Consider the following 17,155-nt stretch of genomic DNA (forward strand, 5'->3'; position numbering starts at 1 on the left):
AGATTTTGTTTATTTTCATTTGATTTTTATGAATGAATGAAATGAAAATAAACAAAACCAGCGTCTTCTTAGCGATAGGGAAGGTAAGGCACTTCTAAAACTTTAGGAAAACTATGATAACTACAAAATATGAAAACGACATATAGCCAACATATACCAACTAGCTGATGCCCGCAACTTAGCCCGTGTGGATTTTTGGTTAAGGGTGAATGATAAAATTTGAGATGTCAATTCAGCATTCATTGACTTTCGTAGATATAAAAGTTAAAGTTGACAATTGTAGATGGCACCACATGTACTTCATACAGCGTTATAATTTTGTGTCTTTACCTACGTTTAAAGTAACCGACTTGATGTATCTGTACAAAGTTAGTTGCGGTTCGTTAAGAATCGTGATATTTTTGAAGGACCTCACTCTCTCAGCGAGAAGTTGATCTTATTACAGTGTAGTGTTTACATAATATAGTAGTGCATGAGGTGTATTTAGCGTGGTAAGTTATTACTTCTTAACATTAACTATCTGCGAGTGAAAACCCTGTCAAAATCGGTCCAGCCGTTTCGTTAATCAGTCGGAAAGCGGAACAAACAGACAACTAGACAATTTTTTTTAATACGTAATTGTTTTCTGTTATAAAAGTACCTACCATGTTATACTTTCATAAAAATAGAATACTTTCATAAAAATAGAAGATAACGGAATGGGGACCATAAAGACTTTGTATTTTTTTATTTTATTTTACTACGTACAAAAATATTGCGAACAAAAATATATTCGTGTTAGTAAATGCCACAGAGCACCAAGGTTTATTAAAGTACTAGATGATGCCCGCGACATCGTTCGCGTGGATATAGGATTTTAAAAAACCGGGATCAACGCAACGTTACGTTGGTGATATGGAAAATCTTATAACATTGAGTCTACTGTTTTACCTTAATTTGACACGATGGCTATTATGTCCTTTGTAGGGAGTGGAAATAGTTTTAGGTAGGTATGTCAATTCATTTAAAAAAAAAATTATAAATAAAACCTCATTGGTTATTTACGAATTCGCAATCATTTCAATATTAATAATACTTAATTTAAATATTAACCAAAACACAGCACACAATAAATAACACATTGGAATGTATAAATAAATACATTAATAATAAGGCACATAAGTGTGCATAATGTTAACTATCACAATCTTTAATAAGTAATTTAGTCTTAACATAAGGTAGGTATGCTTAATTAATAATTTAATTTACAGACATTAGCGAGTAACTCTTGTACCCACACAATGCGTGACGGTAAAGAACAGAACATGTTTCCTATAAGACACACAGACGCAGTTGAGTAGTCTATATAGTCTTTTATATAACAACTTAAACTCAGCTTTTATAAAGCATACACTTAACATATTATTTTGGAAAATAATGAGGTGACATTTTATTCAAAGACGCGTAAACACTGCGCCATCATCTATTTTGCACGTCCATAGTCTATAACGGTACTGAATCCGAGCACAACTAAATGTTAGAGTATTCGCATCCTCTTCTTACTAATTGTAATGAAAAGGACAGACACAGTTTGACAGTTTTAAATTTAACTTAGAGTTGTCAAACCTTATAACTTTAGCTGCCAGTCGCGAGCCTATTAATTAAATTTTAGCGTGCACTAAAATCAAGGGTCTTTATATCTAAAATTCATGTTCCGTCCCTTTTTAGCAATGTTAAAAAGAAAAGGATGCAGATACTCTTAGTTTGAAGAAAGACAACAGAATCGGCGCCATTGTCTATGTATATTGTATAGTCTATGCCCGCTCGCGCATTATTGTCATCCTTATTATATTTTGAAAATTATATAATATATAATAAACAAGCTTTGCCTATCGGGAATTTTGTTGAAAACAAAATACGCAGGAGAGTCAAGCAATGCACCACGCACTGCCATCGTAATGCCAAAGTAGATAAAGCTTAGTTTGAGTTGTTATCAAGACACCGGCTCCACGCATTGTAGGTGCATGTTTCACCAGTCGAAATACAAGATGGCCGTTCACACAAGAGCGTCGCGCGCCCAATGTGACGTGTTTTGAAGTTCTTTGTATTATAAATCGTACTCGATTACGCGCGCATTCAGTATGACGCCAGTGATCTTTATATAGATCCAAGACTTAAACGTTAGCTTAAACTCATAGCATTTAATTATAAAAATTTGTATAATGCAGCATAAAATAGCACACATGTTACAAAATGGAAAGCACCGTTTTGAGAGGTTACCTAACAACAATAGGTAGTATTTTTCAATAAATAGTATAGTAAAATTATTTATAGTCTACTTAACTTTGCTATACAGTAAATATGCCAAGAAAGCGATACAAATTAAAGTATAAAAAGTAAAGAGACATACATAACAGTACAGACAAAATTATGATAAATTGATATATTATTACTGGATAAAATCGGCGATACTAATATGTATGCAGTATACAAAATTATTTCATTCAGAGTTTGAACTGAACATTTCACTCTTTACATCTTTGTCACACTTAACAACGCTCTCACAGTTCAAGTAATCGAAATCCGTCAACTGCCTTTTGATCATCAAATGCGGAGTTTTCCTAACACGCCTTTCTTTCAAAAACTTCGGGATCATTTGTTTGCCTTCCATCAAATATTCGACTATACAACGCTCGAAGAACAACGCCAATACAAAATTAAAGGACGCCAACGCTATTACAATGTAAGCCATGAGTCTATCTTTCGGCATTTTCAGTTCGAGGAATTCAGCCAGCCAATCCGGTGACGCTACAGTTATATACACACACAGTGACGTCATAATGATGACACTGATCATCAAATGCTTATTCGTTACAACCGATCGTCTATACGGCGAGCCGTGGCTAAAGACGATCGCCATAGTTATATACTGGAACAGAGATATCGTAAAAATAGCGTAATTCTCCCAACAATAATTCGCTTCCGGACCTTCGTATGTATGTCTCACGTACCACGGGAAATACGATAAGGCTAAATAAGTCAAGTACTGGGCTATGGCAACTAAAATCATCTGTCCAGTCAATGAAACCAGTGGGACGATCCCTAAAAGGGAAGTTAAGGGCGGTATTTTACATAATCTCCCGGTATGTGCTTCCGTCATGCCGAAGAAAAATGCAAAGTTGACGATTAATGCAACATCGATGTATAGAAATTCGAAATCGGTGAGATTCGCGTCGAAATAATAAAGAAATGCTACGGAGAAGAATTCTGTTAAGGAGTACGCGATCATGAATTTGAAGACGCCGAAGCTCGTCGACAGAGCCGCGCGACCCTCGCGCAACACTCGCGCGACACATACTATGTCTGGTTGTGCGGAGGTGAACGGAGCGGCGACACTGCTCTCTAGTTCCGAGAGGGATATGCCGGTGTGCGCTGCTCTTAAGGCTCCGCAATCATTTGCACCATCGCCGCACATGCCTGGAAGGTTTAATCCTTTTAAAGTTGGACAAAGAAAGAAAATGTACAAAGGTGTTTTATGTTAATAAATGTTTTTTTCATTTAAAGTATAATTACATAAATACAAAAAGCGAGTCGAGAGCTAAGGCATTTAAATAAATATTGGATTTTTGTGCTACCTCCATATCTATACTAAATTCAAAAATTCACAATTTAAAATATTTTTATTCAATTAAACTTTTACAAGTACTAATCCATACTACAAAATTATAAATGGCGAAAGTGTGTGTCTGTCCGTCTGGCAGCTTTTCACGGCCCATCCATTTAACCGATTTTGACGAAATTTGGTGTAATGGAAAAATTATAAAAAAATGCTACTCACCAACATAGTACCCAAGCGCTTGATAATCCAATACTAGCTGTTGTTTCTGGTCGGGCGACATGCGCGCAAACACCGCGCCGCGCTCTATCACTCGCCCTACTGCGCTGGGGTACTGCTCGCGGAGAGCCTGAAATATGGAAGAAAATTAATTATTAAATAAAAAATCGGCCAAGTGGGAGTCGCACACGCACTCAAAGTGCACCGTACGTATACCGAGCACCTATTGTATCAAATAAAATGTCATTACCATCCACGTGTTTCAAGTCATGACGATCTTGTACCGCGGCTCTCGCGGCGGGTTTTCAACGTCATTTTGGCTATCAAAAATGAAGTGCCACGAACCGAGACCACTGTCTACACTGCGCCATTCTCTTTCAAACCATTCACGACGGCCTATACACACCTTAATATAACATTGAATCAAATAAAATATGTCATTACCTTCCACGTGTCTCCAGTCATGATGATCTTGTACCCCGGCTCTCACGACGGGTTTTCAACGTTGGTTTGGTTCGCAAAAAATGAAGTTGACCACTGTCTAACTGCGCCATTCTTTTTCAAACGATACCTACACGACCGTCTATACACACCTTAATATGCCAAATTTATTAAATCAAATAAAATGTCATTACCTTCCACGTGTCTCCAGTCATGACGATCTTGTACCGCGGCTCTCGTGGCGGGTTCTCTACGTCTGCTGGGTGGACAGAATTGGATCGCCAGGAACCGTGCCCGCTGTCTATACTGCGCCATTCCCTTTCGAAAGACACACGGCCGCCCACACACACCTAAACAACATCAGAATTAGAATATCCCACTGTTGGACGTCAACCTTCCTGGCGCAATGGGACAAGCGCTGTGCTTCAAGTCCTGAATTCGATTTCCGGTTATAATAATTTGGAATCCAAAACTAGAAGAAGCTAAAATTATGCAACTTGTAATGTTCAAAAGTACCCTCGTTTAGCTTCACCGTCATAGTCATGAAATAGAAATTGAGTTTTTTTTTATTCAAACAAGCATATTTACAACTGGTTTTGAATCGTCAAAAGAACTATATTATATACTATATTATAACATAATATCTACTAAGCTTTTTTCATAATTACTGTCTATCTTTGCTCTACCTATTCAACTCCCTTTACAACCTCTCGCACTGCCAAGGGTCACTTGTAAAGATCTCTTATAGAGATAAGTGCTTCCCTGACCACTTTTTCTTTCTTTTTATTTATATTGTTTCAACTTTCTGGTACAAATAAAAATAAATTAAAATAAAGAATCTGCTAGTACTATTTCACCATGGTACACTTACCCCATGCATAGTGCTCTCACAGTACAGATGTGGCAACCCAGTTCCATACTCCACATTGATATGAACGACCCTCTCCCCGCTCATCAGTATACCGCACTCTTTTGCCACGCTCACCGCTGTGTGAATGTTGTCACCTACACAAAAATAACCGGTCAATTGCGAGACGGACGAGGGTTCTGTACCATCGTTCAAATAACACGTTAAGAATTAACACGTTTTAATTGTTTTGTGATGTTATTAGAAATTTACGGTTTACTGAACTGATTATTTGGTCACTGTAGTGTAATTATTATAATGTACTTGAGGGTATTTTGATAATAAATTAGTTGTTGGTCGCCCTGCCTTGTTTTACTACATGGTGGCAGTGAGTGAGTGTGAAATCCAGTGATTTTGTGACCAAATAAACGTGGTCCCTTCAATGTTGTTCTAACATATTTTGATTGTGCCATCAAAACCTAAAAGGACATATTTGAGTATGCTGACATCCACTTTTGAAAATCAAATAATCATATTTCAACTAGAATATGCTTATATTAATTTTGTAAAATTATTTACACTAATGTAGGTATTTATGGTGTATGAATGTTTATTGCATATAAATTCTATGAAAGACAGTTGCCTATTTTTTATTTATTTATACATACAAAGTTTTCTCGTTATAATTTATGGATCTTGAAGAATGATGACATTCATCGGGGCCTTCAAATGGAATACTTCCACAAAGTCATCACCAAAACCGAAGCCCACGACCATAGACTTCACCACCACGTTAATGTTGAGGCAATCCAGCTACTCGACGTAACAGACACAGTGAGAAGACTAAAAAGGACTAAACCTTTTGATTAGTGAAAGTGTACCTAGTGTAAGTGACGAAATAAAACGTGAACAAAATGTATCTCCAACCAAGACAAAGATGCGTAAATGGACAATTTCTTAGTATACATAAGCTAAGGCTTTTTTAATTTATTAGTTTAGTTAAACTACTTATTAGTCATAAATTAGGCTAGATCGAATTACAATTGAGACGCTTATTGGCACTCATAATAACAAGGAAAAAGTTTCTACACTTACCGGTTTAACTTTTCCTAAAATCGAAATTTATAAAAAAATCTAACCAGTAATCATAACGACGTGGATGTTGGCCTCCTTCAGCTCCTGTATGATGCCGGTGGTAGCAGCCTTGAGGCGATTCTCCATTATCACCAGACCCAGGAATTCCAATTCACATTCCACCTAGAGAAATTTTATTCTTATGAAACAGGCTAACAACGGTCAAGAGTCTATATAACCTAATTCCCATCGGCTTCCCTTTAAGAATTGGCATATAACGTAAGCGCTTACTAATTAATGTAGGCCATAGGTTCGATTATCACACATGCTACCAGAGTAAATGATTCTACCGTACTGTGTTCAAAATTTATTTGACACCTAATTTATGACAGCATCAAGACAAGTAAAATCTAATTGAAGCTATAAGCCATAACTATCCCAGATTGGTGCATTTCATCTCTTTAATTTCCCTAGGAAGCGAACAAAGTCTGTCTCGCTCTATGGGTGACCAATAAGGTACCCCCAATTTAAAGTGGCCCCGGAGCGAGCTTACCTCTTCCCTCTTCATCTTCTGCAGTTGTTTGAAGGTGACCTCCATGATCCGTGTAGACATCGCGATCACTCGGTAACCCTTCTCCGCGTATGAACTGAGCACCTCGTTCAGATTTGTAGGCACTGCGGTAATAATGTAGTGCATTAATAGGTGATACTTAAACATTATTCAATATAGGCTTATTCTCAGTCTAGGACCCGTTCACAACCCTCGTACAGTAGCCCACAAGAAATATTGTACATCAACCTTTAGAAAAAGTTCTCGGTTTCATAGAACGTTGTCTCTGTCACTCATTACTATGTGACGTATAGTCGGTCACAACGACACAGACAACGCTCTACGAAACCGCTATCTCTTTCTAAAGGTCGATGTACAATATTTCTGGTTCTGTACCTAAAAAGGAAAAAGGACCCATTGTAGGATTACTTAGTTGTCTGTCTGTCTGTCCTGTCCGTTAAAACCTATAAACCCAGAACCTTGACCTAGAATCATGAAATTCGGTATGCAGGTTATAGCTAAAGTAAAGGAAAAATCTGAAAACCGAGAATTTGTGGTTACATCACAATAAAATTAAAATGTGTTCTCGATAAAAACAATTTACTGAATCACAAGCTGCGTTATCTTGTGCGATGGTACGGAACCCTTAGTGAACGAGTCCAACTTGCACTTGACCGGTTTTTTTGGTAAATGGGAAAATTGATTTTTACCTGTATCCGGCCTGCAGAGTGTGCGCAGCATTTCAGGCGCGCCCTTGCAGTACACTCGTATAACGTCCTCGCCCAGGAGTCGAACCGCCACCGACGACCTTTGCAGCGTCGACACAAATTGGTACTGAGCCACTATGCCCACTTCTAAAGGCATCTATGGACAAAATCATGCACAAAACATCAGGCATCTATGGATGAAAAGGATACTTTATATAATGGAATTAAAATTTAAAAATCGGTCAAGTCGGAGTCGGATTCGCACACGAAGAGTTCCGTACCATCGTTCAAGAAATAACACTTTATAATTTTCATGGCGGTCATTTTAAAAGTTTTAATCTTTGTTGTTGTAGCGGCAATAAAAATACACTCTGTTAAAATTTAAAAACCAAAACAACGCGGACGAAATCACAGACAAAAGTAAGTGAAATACAAAATCATCATCATCATCATGATCAACCCATAGCCGTCTCACTACTGAGCACGGATCTCCTCTCAGAATGAAAAGGTTATGGCCATAGTTCACCACGCTGGCCACGTGCGGATAGGCTCGCTTCACATACCTTCAAGAACATTATGGAGAACTCTCGGGAATGCAGGTTTCCTCACGATGTGTTCCTTTCACCGTTAAAGCAGGTGATAAGCAATTGCTTAAAATGCACATGACTCCAAAAAGTTCAAACCCCCTCCCCCGGGTTCCCGGTTAAAACCCCCCGACCTCCGGAATACGAGGCGGACGTCTCAACCACTAGGTTAAAAATTACAAAATACTCACATGCAAGTCATCCACATTGATATTGGCGGCTCCTTTCGGCTTCACAACAGTGGGTGTCAACATTTCATAGTGTGCTTGTTCGGGCACCTCGGGCTCCTCCAGCCTCCAGCCAGTCGATTCGAACATCTGACGACAAAAATATCAAATTAAAGAGTAAATATATTTTATTGATTATACTATATCTGACACAGTATAACCTTATGGTACCGCTTCATGCTTGTGGCATACAATAAACACTGGCAAGTGTGTGGCCGGGTGTTTTGCATAATAGGTATGCTTGCCAACGCTTGGGAGCATTTGTTGTTCGCTCCGATTGGCAAACCAAAGCCAAACACTTGCATAAAAAGTACTCTGTGATGTTTTTCGATGCTTGCTGTATGTTGTTTGCCACAAGCATGACGCAGCACTATAAGGATTCATTGGTGCCTAGTTATGTGCGCAACGCACATAATTATGTATTGAAATTCTATAAGTCCGTTTTGTCTCACCGTAGGTATACATTCAAGCTGTGGTGATAATGTGGCTAGTTCAGTTTCCTTCAAAAAGCTTTAAACCTTATAATCTTGTTAAAAAGGAGCAAATAAACATAACTCTTCAAATCGTACCAATCAATCATCTACCGTAGATATATTTGCTTAAACTCCGGTATAAGGAAATGCTATCCTATTTACTGGATCATAGACTAATAAATTACCTTCAAGTCCAAAGGATCTCCAGCCAGTTCTCCATTGAGCAAGGTTAGGCTGTGGCAGCAAGCCATGCCAATCTTCAGATCGTGGAGGTCGTTCATCTGGCGAGGGTCCCTCTGAGGCCGCCCCAGCATGGTAGGGGTCACCGCAGTACTGACGGCCACGACCCCCCACATGTCTAGACCGTCTTCTGTTAAGGTTCCTGTCTGGAAGAAACAATCAAAGGGTTTAAAGATCCGCATATTATCAAAAATTGTTTTCTTACAAATTCAACAATTGACAATAAAAAGTGTCTGATGGTACCTATTTTGGCTTTGACTTTGACTGTCTATCAGAAAATTTTCTGTCGCACTCACTCTGCGAACATAAAGAGGATACTTCTCCAAAGAAATACTGACTGACAGACTGCGGGATATCTGCAGAGTCTAGTACAAAATCTATGCACAGAGCGTTTTTCAGCACAAATCAGATTTTTTTCTGACATACGATTTTTGATAATATGCAGTAAAAACCTGAGTAACAAAACAAAATACTACAAAACTTAGTGTAATATGTTTCATTACTTGATAATAATTATTATGAGATCACTGGGTGATGTACCAAGTACACAGTCACAGGGTGAAATGATGTAAATCAATGGAGAAACAAGGACAACAGAAAGGAAAGATAAAGAATAATTAATATGAAAGGAATAACTATAAAACCTTGGAATCGCCATGAAGTTTTTATCTAAACTCTTCTGATCTGAGTTCTGACTTACCTTATCAAAACATATACAATCCAAGGAGCCGCTAACGTTAACCGCCCTAGTGTTGAGACAGGATATCCTTGCTCTTTTCAACCTCGACACTGCGTACAGTTTGCCCACTGTCATGGCGGCGGGCAAAGCCGGCGGTACCACTATAGTTATTATATCCAACGCTTTCAGTATTATATCGCCGGCAGTCATGGCTCGAGCGGCCTAGAATAATAGAATAGGATTAGTTTTCTTTGCAGATCCAACACATATAATTAAACACAGAAATATTGTCTTAAAATTTGATTTAAATCGAAAATGTGTTTGACTAAGAGCCAGCGCGTGCCAGACCGTCGTTATTTTATAAAAGCTGAAAGTTTCTCTGCGTATTGTCCCCAACACAGGGAGAAACGATCAGCGATTATGAAGTTTGGATCATGGTGGCTTTGGGAGATAACAGGTATTAGAAATCTCGTCATGCATTGCCAGACACTTCGTATCGTGGCAACTGCCTGCCAGACATCCTTAAACGTTAACAATTTATAAACTTTCTTTAAAAATATTGTAAGTAAAATTTTTGACGATTCAAATGTACTTGTTTTTAATGTAATTAACTTACCTTCAAAGCAACGGTGTAACCAAGTCCAACAAGCGAGATGCAGGCCAGGATGAATATGAACTTGTAGGAGTCGCGGTCGAACTTGAAGTCTGCCGGTACTGGGTATAGGATGCTGCGAACTAGTTCACCCTTGCTTGTGTTGTAGCCTGTACGAAGGACTACTGCCCTGAAATATCGAGTTTTTTCTAGTTTTTTTTTTCAAATCCAATTTTTTTAATAAATCATAATTAAGTGTTTCTCTAACTTTTTAAATAAACAAAAACTAAACTATGCTTTTCTATATCGCATGTGCAATGGCCAAGCCATAGTTGTCCTGTGGGTGATGACAGTTGGAGCCAAAAGTTGGAGACCATGAACGAGTATGGGATGCTCTCAAGTTCAAAGCTACTCTTTCCAGTGTAAAGTCGCTAATCCAACACCTTGAAACCCCAACGCCTGTATGTTTTTCGAACTATGTGCCCTGCGCTTTGCAATTTCAGTTACGCACCCACTCTGGTTCTCTTACGGATCTCCTCATTTCTGATTTAATCACATAGAGAATTTTTTTTATTCAGTCCACAAAACTGACTACAATTGAAAAAAAAATACAAAATGATACATGGACAAAGATACGTGTACGCAATTGTGTCTCCTCGATGTGGACTCGGCATGCACGATTAAAATATGTAGGTACAAAACTACAGCGCAACACAAAATAAACTAAAAAAGAACAAAACTTAATCCAGAACAGCTACTAACAAAATTCCAAGCATAGTCTCTTCATCACCCGCTGAGAGACTCTGAACTTTCTTAGCATAGTAAGCAAGCAAGGTTCGGAGCCATATTATGCTTTAATATTCTTTACTATATAATAGACTCACTTGACAGGTTCGTTGCTGTAGTATCGAGTCTGTATGACCTTTGTGCCGCAGAACAGTACGCTGGAGCTGTGCTCCTTCAGATTGAACCCCATGTCCACTCGCTGAAGAGCCGTCTTCGTTACCGGAACCGATTCACCTAACAAGGTGTATTGAATTCAATATAATCTTAGCTTGACTAGTCTCATTTGAATTGAAGGTTGAACATTGAAGGATTATTAAATCAAGAGTCTGAGAAGCTTTGTCAGATGCTGCATATAATATACAAGATGTTACACAATGTCTGTAACATTTCTTCAATCTGAGGTTAGGACCGATGTGTTCATGTCCCAAAAAATAATGAGCCTCATAGCGTGACAACTGTGGGAAACATGAGGACATGGAATGTAACAACCTTGCAAACAGCTGATCGCGGAAATGAGTTTGTAAAAAAATCTGTGAACTAGAAGGACCATTAGAACGTTTGTCCGGCAGAAGAGACAATGAAAGAATCTATGGCACTATCTGGTACTACATAGGTACCTGATTTGTCATGTTATAATATGAGTAATAAAACATGCTGTATACATAATATATATGCTATAGAATAGCCAATAAAAGATGCATTCGTTATTCATCAATCGAAATAAGTTTCCCAAGTTTTTTCAAAAAAATCTTCTCACCTGTAAGCATGCTCTCGTTGACGATAGCAGATCCGGTGAGCAACGCCGCGTCGCAAAGCATAGTGCAGCCATGAGGCGGCAATACCAGAACATCCCCCGGACATAATGCTCGACTGTCCACCCTCCGACCGCCCCATAGTTCTATGGTGTCATGAGCTTCTACTGTGGTCCGTAGGCTCTCTTGGTTCTACAAAATACCAACCATTTGTGGTGGTGTAGTTATGCTATAAAAGATTCTGTGGTGGGGTTGGGGAGAGATAGCGCAGTATGAGTGAGTGAGATAGGTAGTGTGACGGGGAATATAATGCCTATTTCTGATGTTATGTACCTACAGTCAAATTAATTGCATATAGCCGTAAATTTTGCCCTTGACTAAAGTTTTGCACTAAAAACAATTGTTTTTTTTTTATTCCTCTTGGAAATATTACAAAAAAAATGAGAGGCAGTGCAATGCATACTAAGCAGTAGCTAGTTTAGAATTTAAAAAAAGTTTATTTACCTACCTTCTTAGTCTGTATAACGGAGGTGGCAACACCAAAGGTGGACATGAGCACTATAGCTATGCAGTAGTAGTAGTAGGGCTCTGCGAGCCATACAGCGATGGTGAAGAGTTGGAACACGTAGAACGGGTTGAACACCTCCAATAGCACCAGTGTCAGCACGGATTGTACGGGCACCTTGATCTCGTTCAGCCCGTAGATGTTTAGGCTAAAACAAATTGACCCAGTCAGTTTAAGCTAGAAGAAATTCTGATTGCCTGATGATTGAAAAGTGGGATAAAAGTACCAAACAAGAAAGTAAGAAATTCACGCGTCTTACAAATACAGGAACACGAATGAATATGAGCAAGATCAGAAAAGGAGGAAGCAAAACTGAAACAAATGTACCAATCAGAACTGCATAGAACCAGACAGAACAGGTTTAGACGAGTACAAAAAAGCTAGAACATTAACAGTACACATCCAGCAGCACTAGAGTCAGAGCTGACTGCACGGGTACCTTGATCTCGTTCAAACGGCAGATGTTCAATGATATAAGAACCAAGTAATAAACCCTAGAGCGAAGGAAAATTTTGTTACGAGCGTACCAAAATAACACGTGTTCGGTGCGGAACGGATTAAGTCCATTACAGGACAGTAAGAGAAGTTCTTCTCAAATTTTTATAAAAAGTATACTCACATTCTCAGCCTTCGCTCGGAACAAGATGGTCTGGCTGCCAAGGCGTGGAGTTGCGCGCAAGTAGCACCTCGCTCCACGCCCGCCAGCCGTATCCAGTGCGCTCGTCCTGCGTCCCATATTAGATACTGCTTCTTGTGACGAAAGTAGCGAAACTGTTGTACGTCTGAGGAAAAGTATACCCATGTTAATACTGTCAACTGCTGGACTGATATTGAAGGTAATCAAAAAAAGTTTGATGGAATTCAAAAATAGTTTACATTCTGGAAAAAAAATTCAGTTACTTCTGATTCGGATACTTTTTATAACAGGAAGTTCTAACGGGATTTTCAGGTCTTAATCTACGCGATGTTGCGGGCATGAGCTAATAATAATGTTCTGCTAACCAGAAACTTCAGCCAAAACACCTCATAACAACGGAGATTAGCCACTATGCAGGAGATATTATAGCACACATAGGGTGCACTCTTTATTCCCTCACTCGCATAGACCAGTGAGATGGCAAAACGACGACCGAAGAAAAATCAAGCGCAGGATGGTTTTACATTTTATTAAAAATGTTTAATTGTTGAATTATCCGAAAGTAAAAGGATACACCATATCCTGTACTTATACCTAACATTATCTACCTAATTTTAAGATAAAAATTTCATATTTTTTCCAAGTTATTGCTCTATGTTTTATAACATAGTATATTTTATATTTCAGTATGAAGCCGACAAACTTTATCATATCATAACGGAAGTTGGAAAATAAAAATACAAAGCTGAATCACTATGAGCTTCAATAGATAACTTAGAATGGTAAATGACGTGAGTATATAACAAAATTGTTAAGCAGTCAAATACCTAAACTGTAGGTCATTTCATTCAAAATAAATGATTGATTGATTTATTTTGAATTTCATAAGATCATTAAAACAGATTAACAGATCGAACCACGTACACCCAATGGCGAGCAGATCATAGAGGCATAGAAGTACAGCTTACCCTAGTTAAAATGACCAGAGCGTAATCCTAGCGTTTTGTATCTCCAGAGAATAAAAAAACCGACCAAATGCGAGTCGGACTCGCACACTGAGTGTTCCGTATTCGGGTATTTTTTTCGACATTTTGCTTGATAAATCGAAAACTATTAATTGCATAAAAATTAATAAAAATCTGTTTTAGAATGAACAGGTAAAGCCCTTTCATATGGTACCCCACCTGGTATAGTTATCTTACTTTGAAAATTTAAAATATAAATACGGACAGACAGACAGACAGACATACATACAACAAAGTGATCCTATAAGGGTTCTGTTTTCCTTTTGAGGTACGGAACCCTAAAAAAAACAGGGGCACTTCACAGTCTATTTTTTCACATTCATACATCCACTTACTTAATTTAGTCCCATCATCCAAATATAAAGGAGTATATAAATCATCTGCACTGTCTATAGGTCCCTTTTCACCACCAAATTCATCTTCAAACCCCTCATTCAACAGACCACTGAAAAAAAAAACATTTAAGGTGAATTTATACTGTATTGAGGAGCTTTGAGGAACTTCAATGTTAAAACAGGACACGAGATAACTTTGTCTCACCTTGCATCTGCAATGTGTTTGTCTATTATCTTATGAATGTAATAGCTTTTGCATTTCTTTTGATATGTTTCCTGAAAAAGAATGGCAAGTTTTTAATTTTTGCTAAGCCCAATTGGTGCAGTACAGTGGTAGATTCTTTTGATGATTCAAAATCTCTTATAAAATATAAATCTTTAAATTAAAGTAGTTTTTGCATTATTTGCACCCATGTACAAATAGACAGGCAAAATATTAGAATTTTATAATTTCTACAAAAAAAAAATTGGTTGTCTGTAAAGTCGGTTTACTGACGATAGTTGAATGTGACAACAAAGGCCGATTGTGCTTCTTTGTCGCTCGTTCCGCGCTCTCGCTTGCACTTCAAGCCTTACATGGAACGCCTCAGAGCGAGGTAACGCCGCATGAGTCATGTTCTTTCGTGCGTGCAGCCGGCTCTATCGAATTATAAGACGTTGTCACGTCAAAAATACTTACAATAACTAAAACTTGGTCAGCCAGCTGAAAACAGCACCTGACTGAGCCAGCATATAGTAGGAACCGAGGGCACCAGTGGAAGACAAGGAAAGGGAAACCACATGTCAGAGTAGACAGAAAGTAAGTCAGTATAGTCCGCCATCTACACTTGCGGTAACCATACACCACCTGAAACCAAAAACATACAATATAAATAAAATTGATCAAGTGCGAGTCAGACTTGCACACAAAGGGTTCTGTATCATCTTACAAGAAATAGCTCTTTTTTTAATGGTGACCAATTTGAAATTTTAAGTATTTGTTGTTATAGCAGCAATAGAAATACACATTCTTTGAAAATTTCAGGTTTCTACTCTCTACCTATTATGGTTTAAGACATACAGCCCACTGAAAGACAGATGGGCTGACAGATGGACAGCAAACTCTTAGTAATAAGTTCCTGTTGGCACCCTTCCCGTACAGAACCCTAACAATTTACTTCACATCCAACACCTCTTTCCAGCTTCATCATCAGTATGTAATTCAGCTTCTCATCACCATCATCTTCACAACTCATTGCTGGCCTACTACTGAGGCAAGGTCCAGATCTGTAGACTCACACACCTTTGAGAACATTATGAAGAAGTCTCAGGCATGCAGAATTCCTCACAATGCTTTCCTTCACTTTTAAAACAAATGATACTTAATAACTCTGAAAAGTATGTGGCTGGGATCGAAATATGGAACTTCTCTATGAAATGATTCTAAATGAAACTTTACCTGATCAAAATCTGGATCAGTATTAATATTTATCGAAAGCACATCATACAGGTTCTCTTGGCTCTGCAAAGAGCTGTAGTCAATGAGAGGTTGGGTTTCTTCATCAGATACCATCATAGTGAAAATCTTCCAATTTTATTTATTATCATTTAAGTAAAATCATTTAACAGCCAGGCAATGAATTTGTCTTTTAATTATTTATTTTATTACATTATACTGTCAGCTCATTGTTATCACACTAATTGATATTAACTGAACCACACACTGTGTGTTGGTTGTTATTATTACGACTAGTTAACTCATAATCATAAATCAAAAGGTGAAGTACATCTGTGCAATGTTAAATTATGCAATAACTTGTTTATTACATAGTAAATGTAATTAACATTTATTTTACGTTGCATCATAAGTATAATACATTCAACAAAGACATTTAGTAGTATAATTTCATAAAATATCCTCGATAAAGTTTACGCCTGACCTTGGATGATGTTTAATAGACATTTATTTTAAAATTATACTTATTTATGCAGCTTTGTCATGATTCGTGAATACTTTTATCACATAATACGTCCCTTTTGTGAGTGTTAAATTACAATCAAATTGTAATATAATCCGTTTAATAGAATCCTAAACAACAAAAGAAAAATGCTTGCGCGATCTCTATATTGAGCCTAATCTGGTCAAAGTTTAAACATTTTGGCCAATTAAACTATTGTTAAATGCACTTTATCACACTACAAACACGCAGTTTATAACGATAAACATTAAATTTAGTCAGAAAATGCGACTAATCACAAAAAATTATATATAAACGCAAAACTCTTAACCACCTCTTAACACTCGTCACTCAGCTGTCAGCAGCTGTACTGTATCCAGTGTTGCCAGATGTCGAAAGCGTTTTCTCGTACCATGGATGTCTAATATCTCGTACTTTCGGAACATAATCTCGTACAACTTTTTTAAAGAAGATTATAGTTTAAAATTTAAAAATCTCCTTATATCTGCATTTTACACAGTCCCGCAAATCGCTATTGCGCGTGGCCACCGTTTTAGTGACGTCAGCACTAGACTGAAGTTTCGAGCTGATGGTATATTTTTATATTTTTATTTCGGCTGACGTAAAAATTACGTCATTTCGATGTTAATGAAACATGGTTCCAGCGCAGTAGCAATTTGTGGGACTTACTAGCTTTCGATTTTTTTCTTTTTTATAAAGAAAATTAGCCATGTTAAATGACTAATATTCCCCTTTCCTCTCCAACTAAGCGTCAGACTTGTGCCAGAAGTAGGTACGACAATAGTGCAACGGGTGGGGTTTGAACCGTCGACCTTTCGGTTTTCAGTCCACTCCTTTACCGGACGAGCTATTGAGGCTCAAAGAGTAGG

General features: G+C 37.9%; 1 protein-coding gene and 1 long non-coding RNA gene across 4 annotated transcripts in view; one reads left to right on the forward strand and one right to left on the reverse strand.

Moving 5' to 3' along the window:
- Positions 1 to 457: 457 nt before the first annotated feature.
- Positions 458 to 16,954, forward strand: LOC123877351. The gene is made up of 3 exons (XR_006798565.1): positions 458 to 468; positions 12,052 to 12,055; positions 16,786 to 16,954. It is a non-coding gene; the product is annotated as an uncharacterized LOC123877351 (long non-coding RNA).
- Positions 1,949 to 17,155, reverse strand: part of LOC123877331 (polyamine-transporting ATPase 13A3-like) — a 43,464-nt gene continuing 28,257 nt past the window's right edge. For 2 of the 3 annotated variants that reach the window (XM_045923984.1, XM_045923985.1), the window contains 18 exons: positions 15,008 to 15,175; positions 14,534 to 14,604; positions 14,329 to 14,438; positions 12,951 to 13,113; positions 12,275 to 12,479; positions 11,772 to 11,958; positions 11,113 to 11,248; positions 10,253 to 10,418; positions 9,658 to 9,858; positions 8,903 to 9,103; positions 8,209 to 8,334; positions 7,437 to 7,590; positions 6,730 to 6,851; positions 6,242 to 6,359; positions 5,127 to 5,260; positions 4,450 to 4,605; positions 3,818 to 3,944; positions 1,949 to 3,456 (listed from right to left, as the gene is read on the reverse strand). In XM_045923984.1, coding sequence (XP_045779940.1) covers positions 2,480 to 3,456; positions 3,818 to 3,944; positions 4,450 to 4,605; positions 5,127 to 5,260; positions 6,242 to 6,359; positions 6,730 to 6,851; positions 7,437 to 7,590; positions 8,209 to 8,334; positions 8,903 to 9,103; positions 9,658 to 9,858; positions 10,253 to 10,418; positions 11,113 to 11,248; positions 11,772 to 11,958; positions 12,275 to 12,479; positions 12,951 to 13,113; positions 14,329 to 14,438; positions 14,534 to 14,604; positions 15,008 to 15,175 — 3,522 coding nt within the window. In that variant the 3' untranslated portion in view covers positions 1,949 to 2,479. Of the gene's footprint in view, positions 3,457 to 3,817; positions 3,945 to 4,449; positions 4,606 to 5,126; positions 5,261 to 6,241; positions 6,360 to 6,729; positions 6,852 to 7,436; positions 7,591 to 8,208; positions 8,335 to 8,902; positions 9,104 to 9,657; positions 9,859 to 10,252; positions 10,419 to 11,112; positions 11,249 to 11,771; positions 11,959 to 12,274; positions 12,480 to 12,950; positions 13,114 to 14,328; positions 14,439 to 14,533; positions 14,605 to 15,007; positions 15,176 to 15,766; positions 16,591 to 17,155 lie in introns of those variants that run through there. The other variant, XM_045923983.1, reaches the window with a different exon arrangement.

The sequence above is a fragment of the Maniola jurtina genome, chromosome 23, assembly GCF_905333055.1.
Source record: "Maniola jurtina chromosome 23, ilManJurt1.1, whole genome shotgun sequence".
NCBI classification, from domain to species: domain Eukaryota; kingdom Metazoa; phylum Arthropoda; class Insecta; order Lepidoptera; family Nymphalidae; genus Maniola; species Maniola jurtina.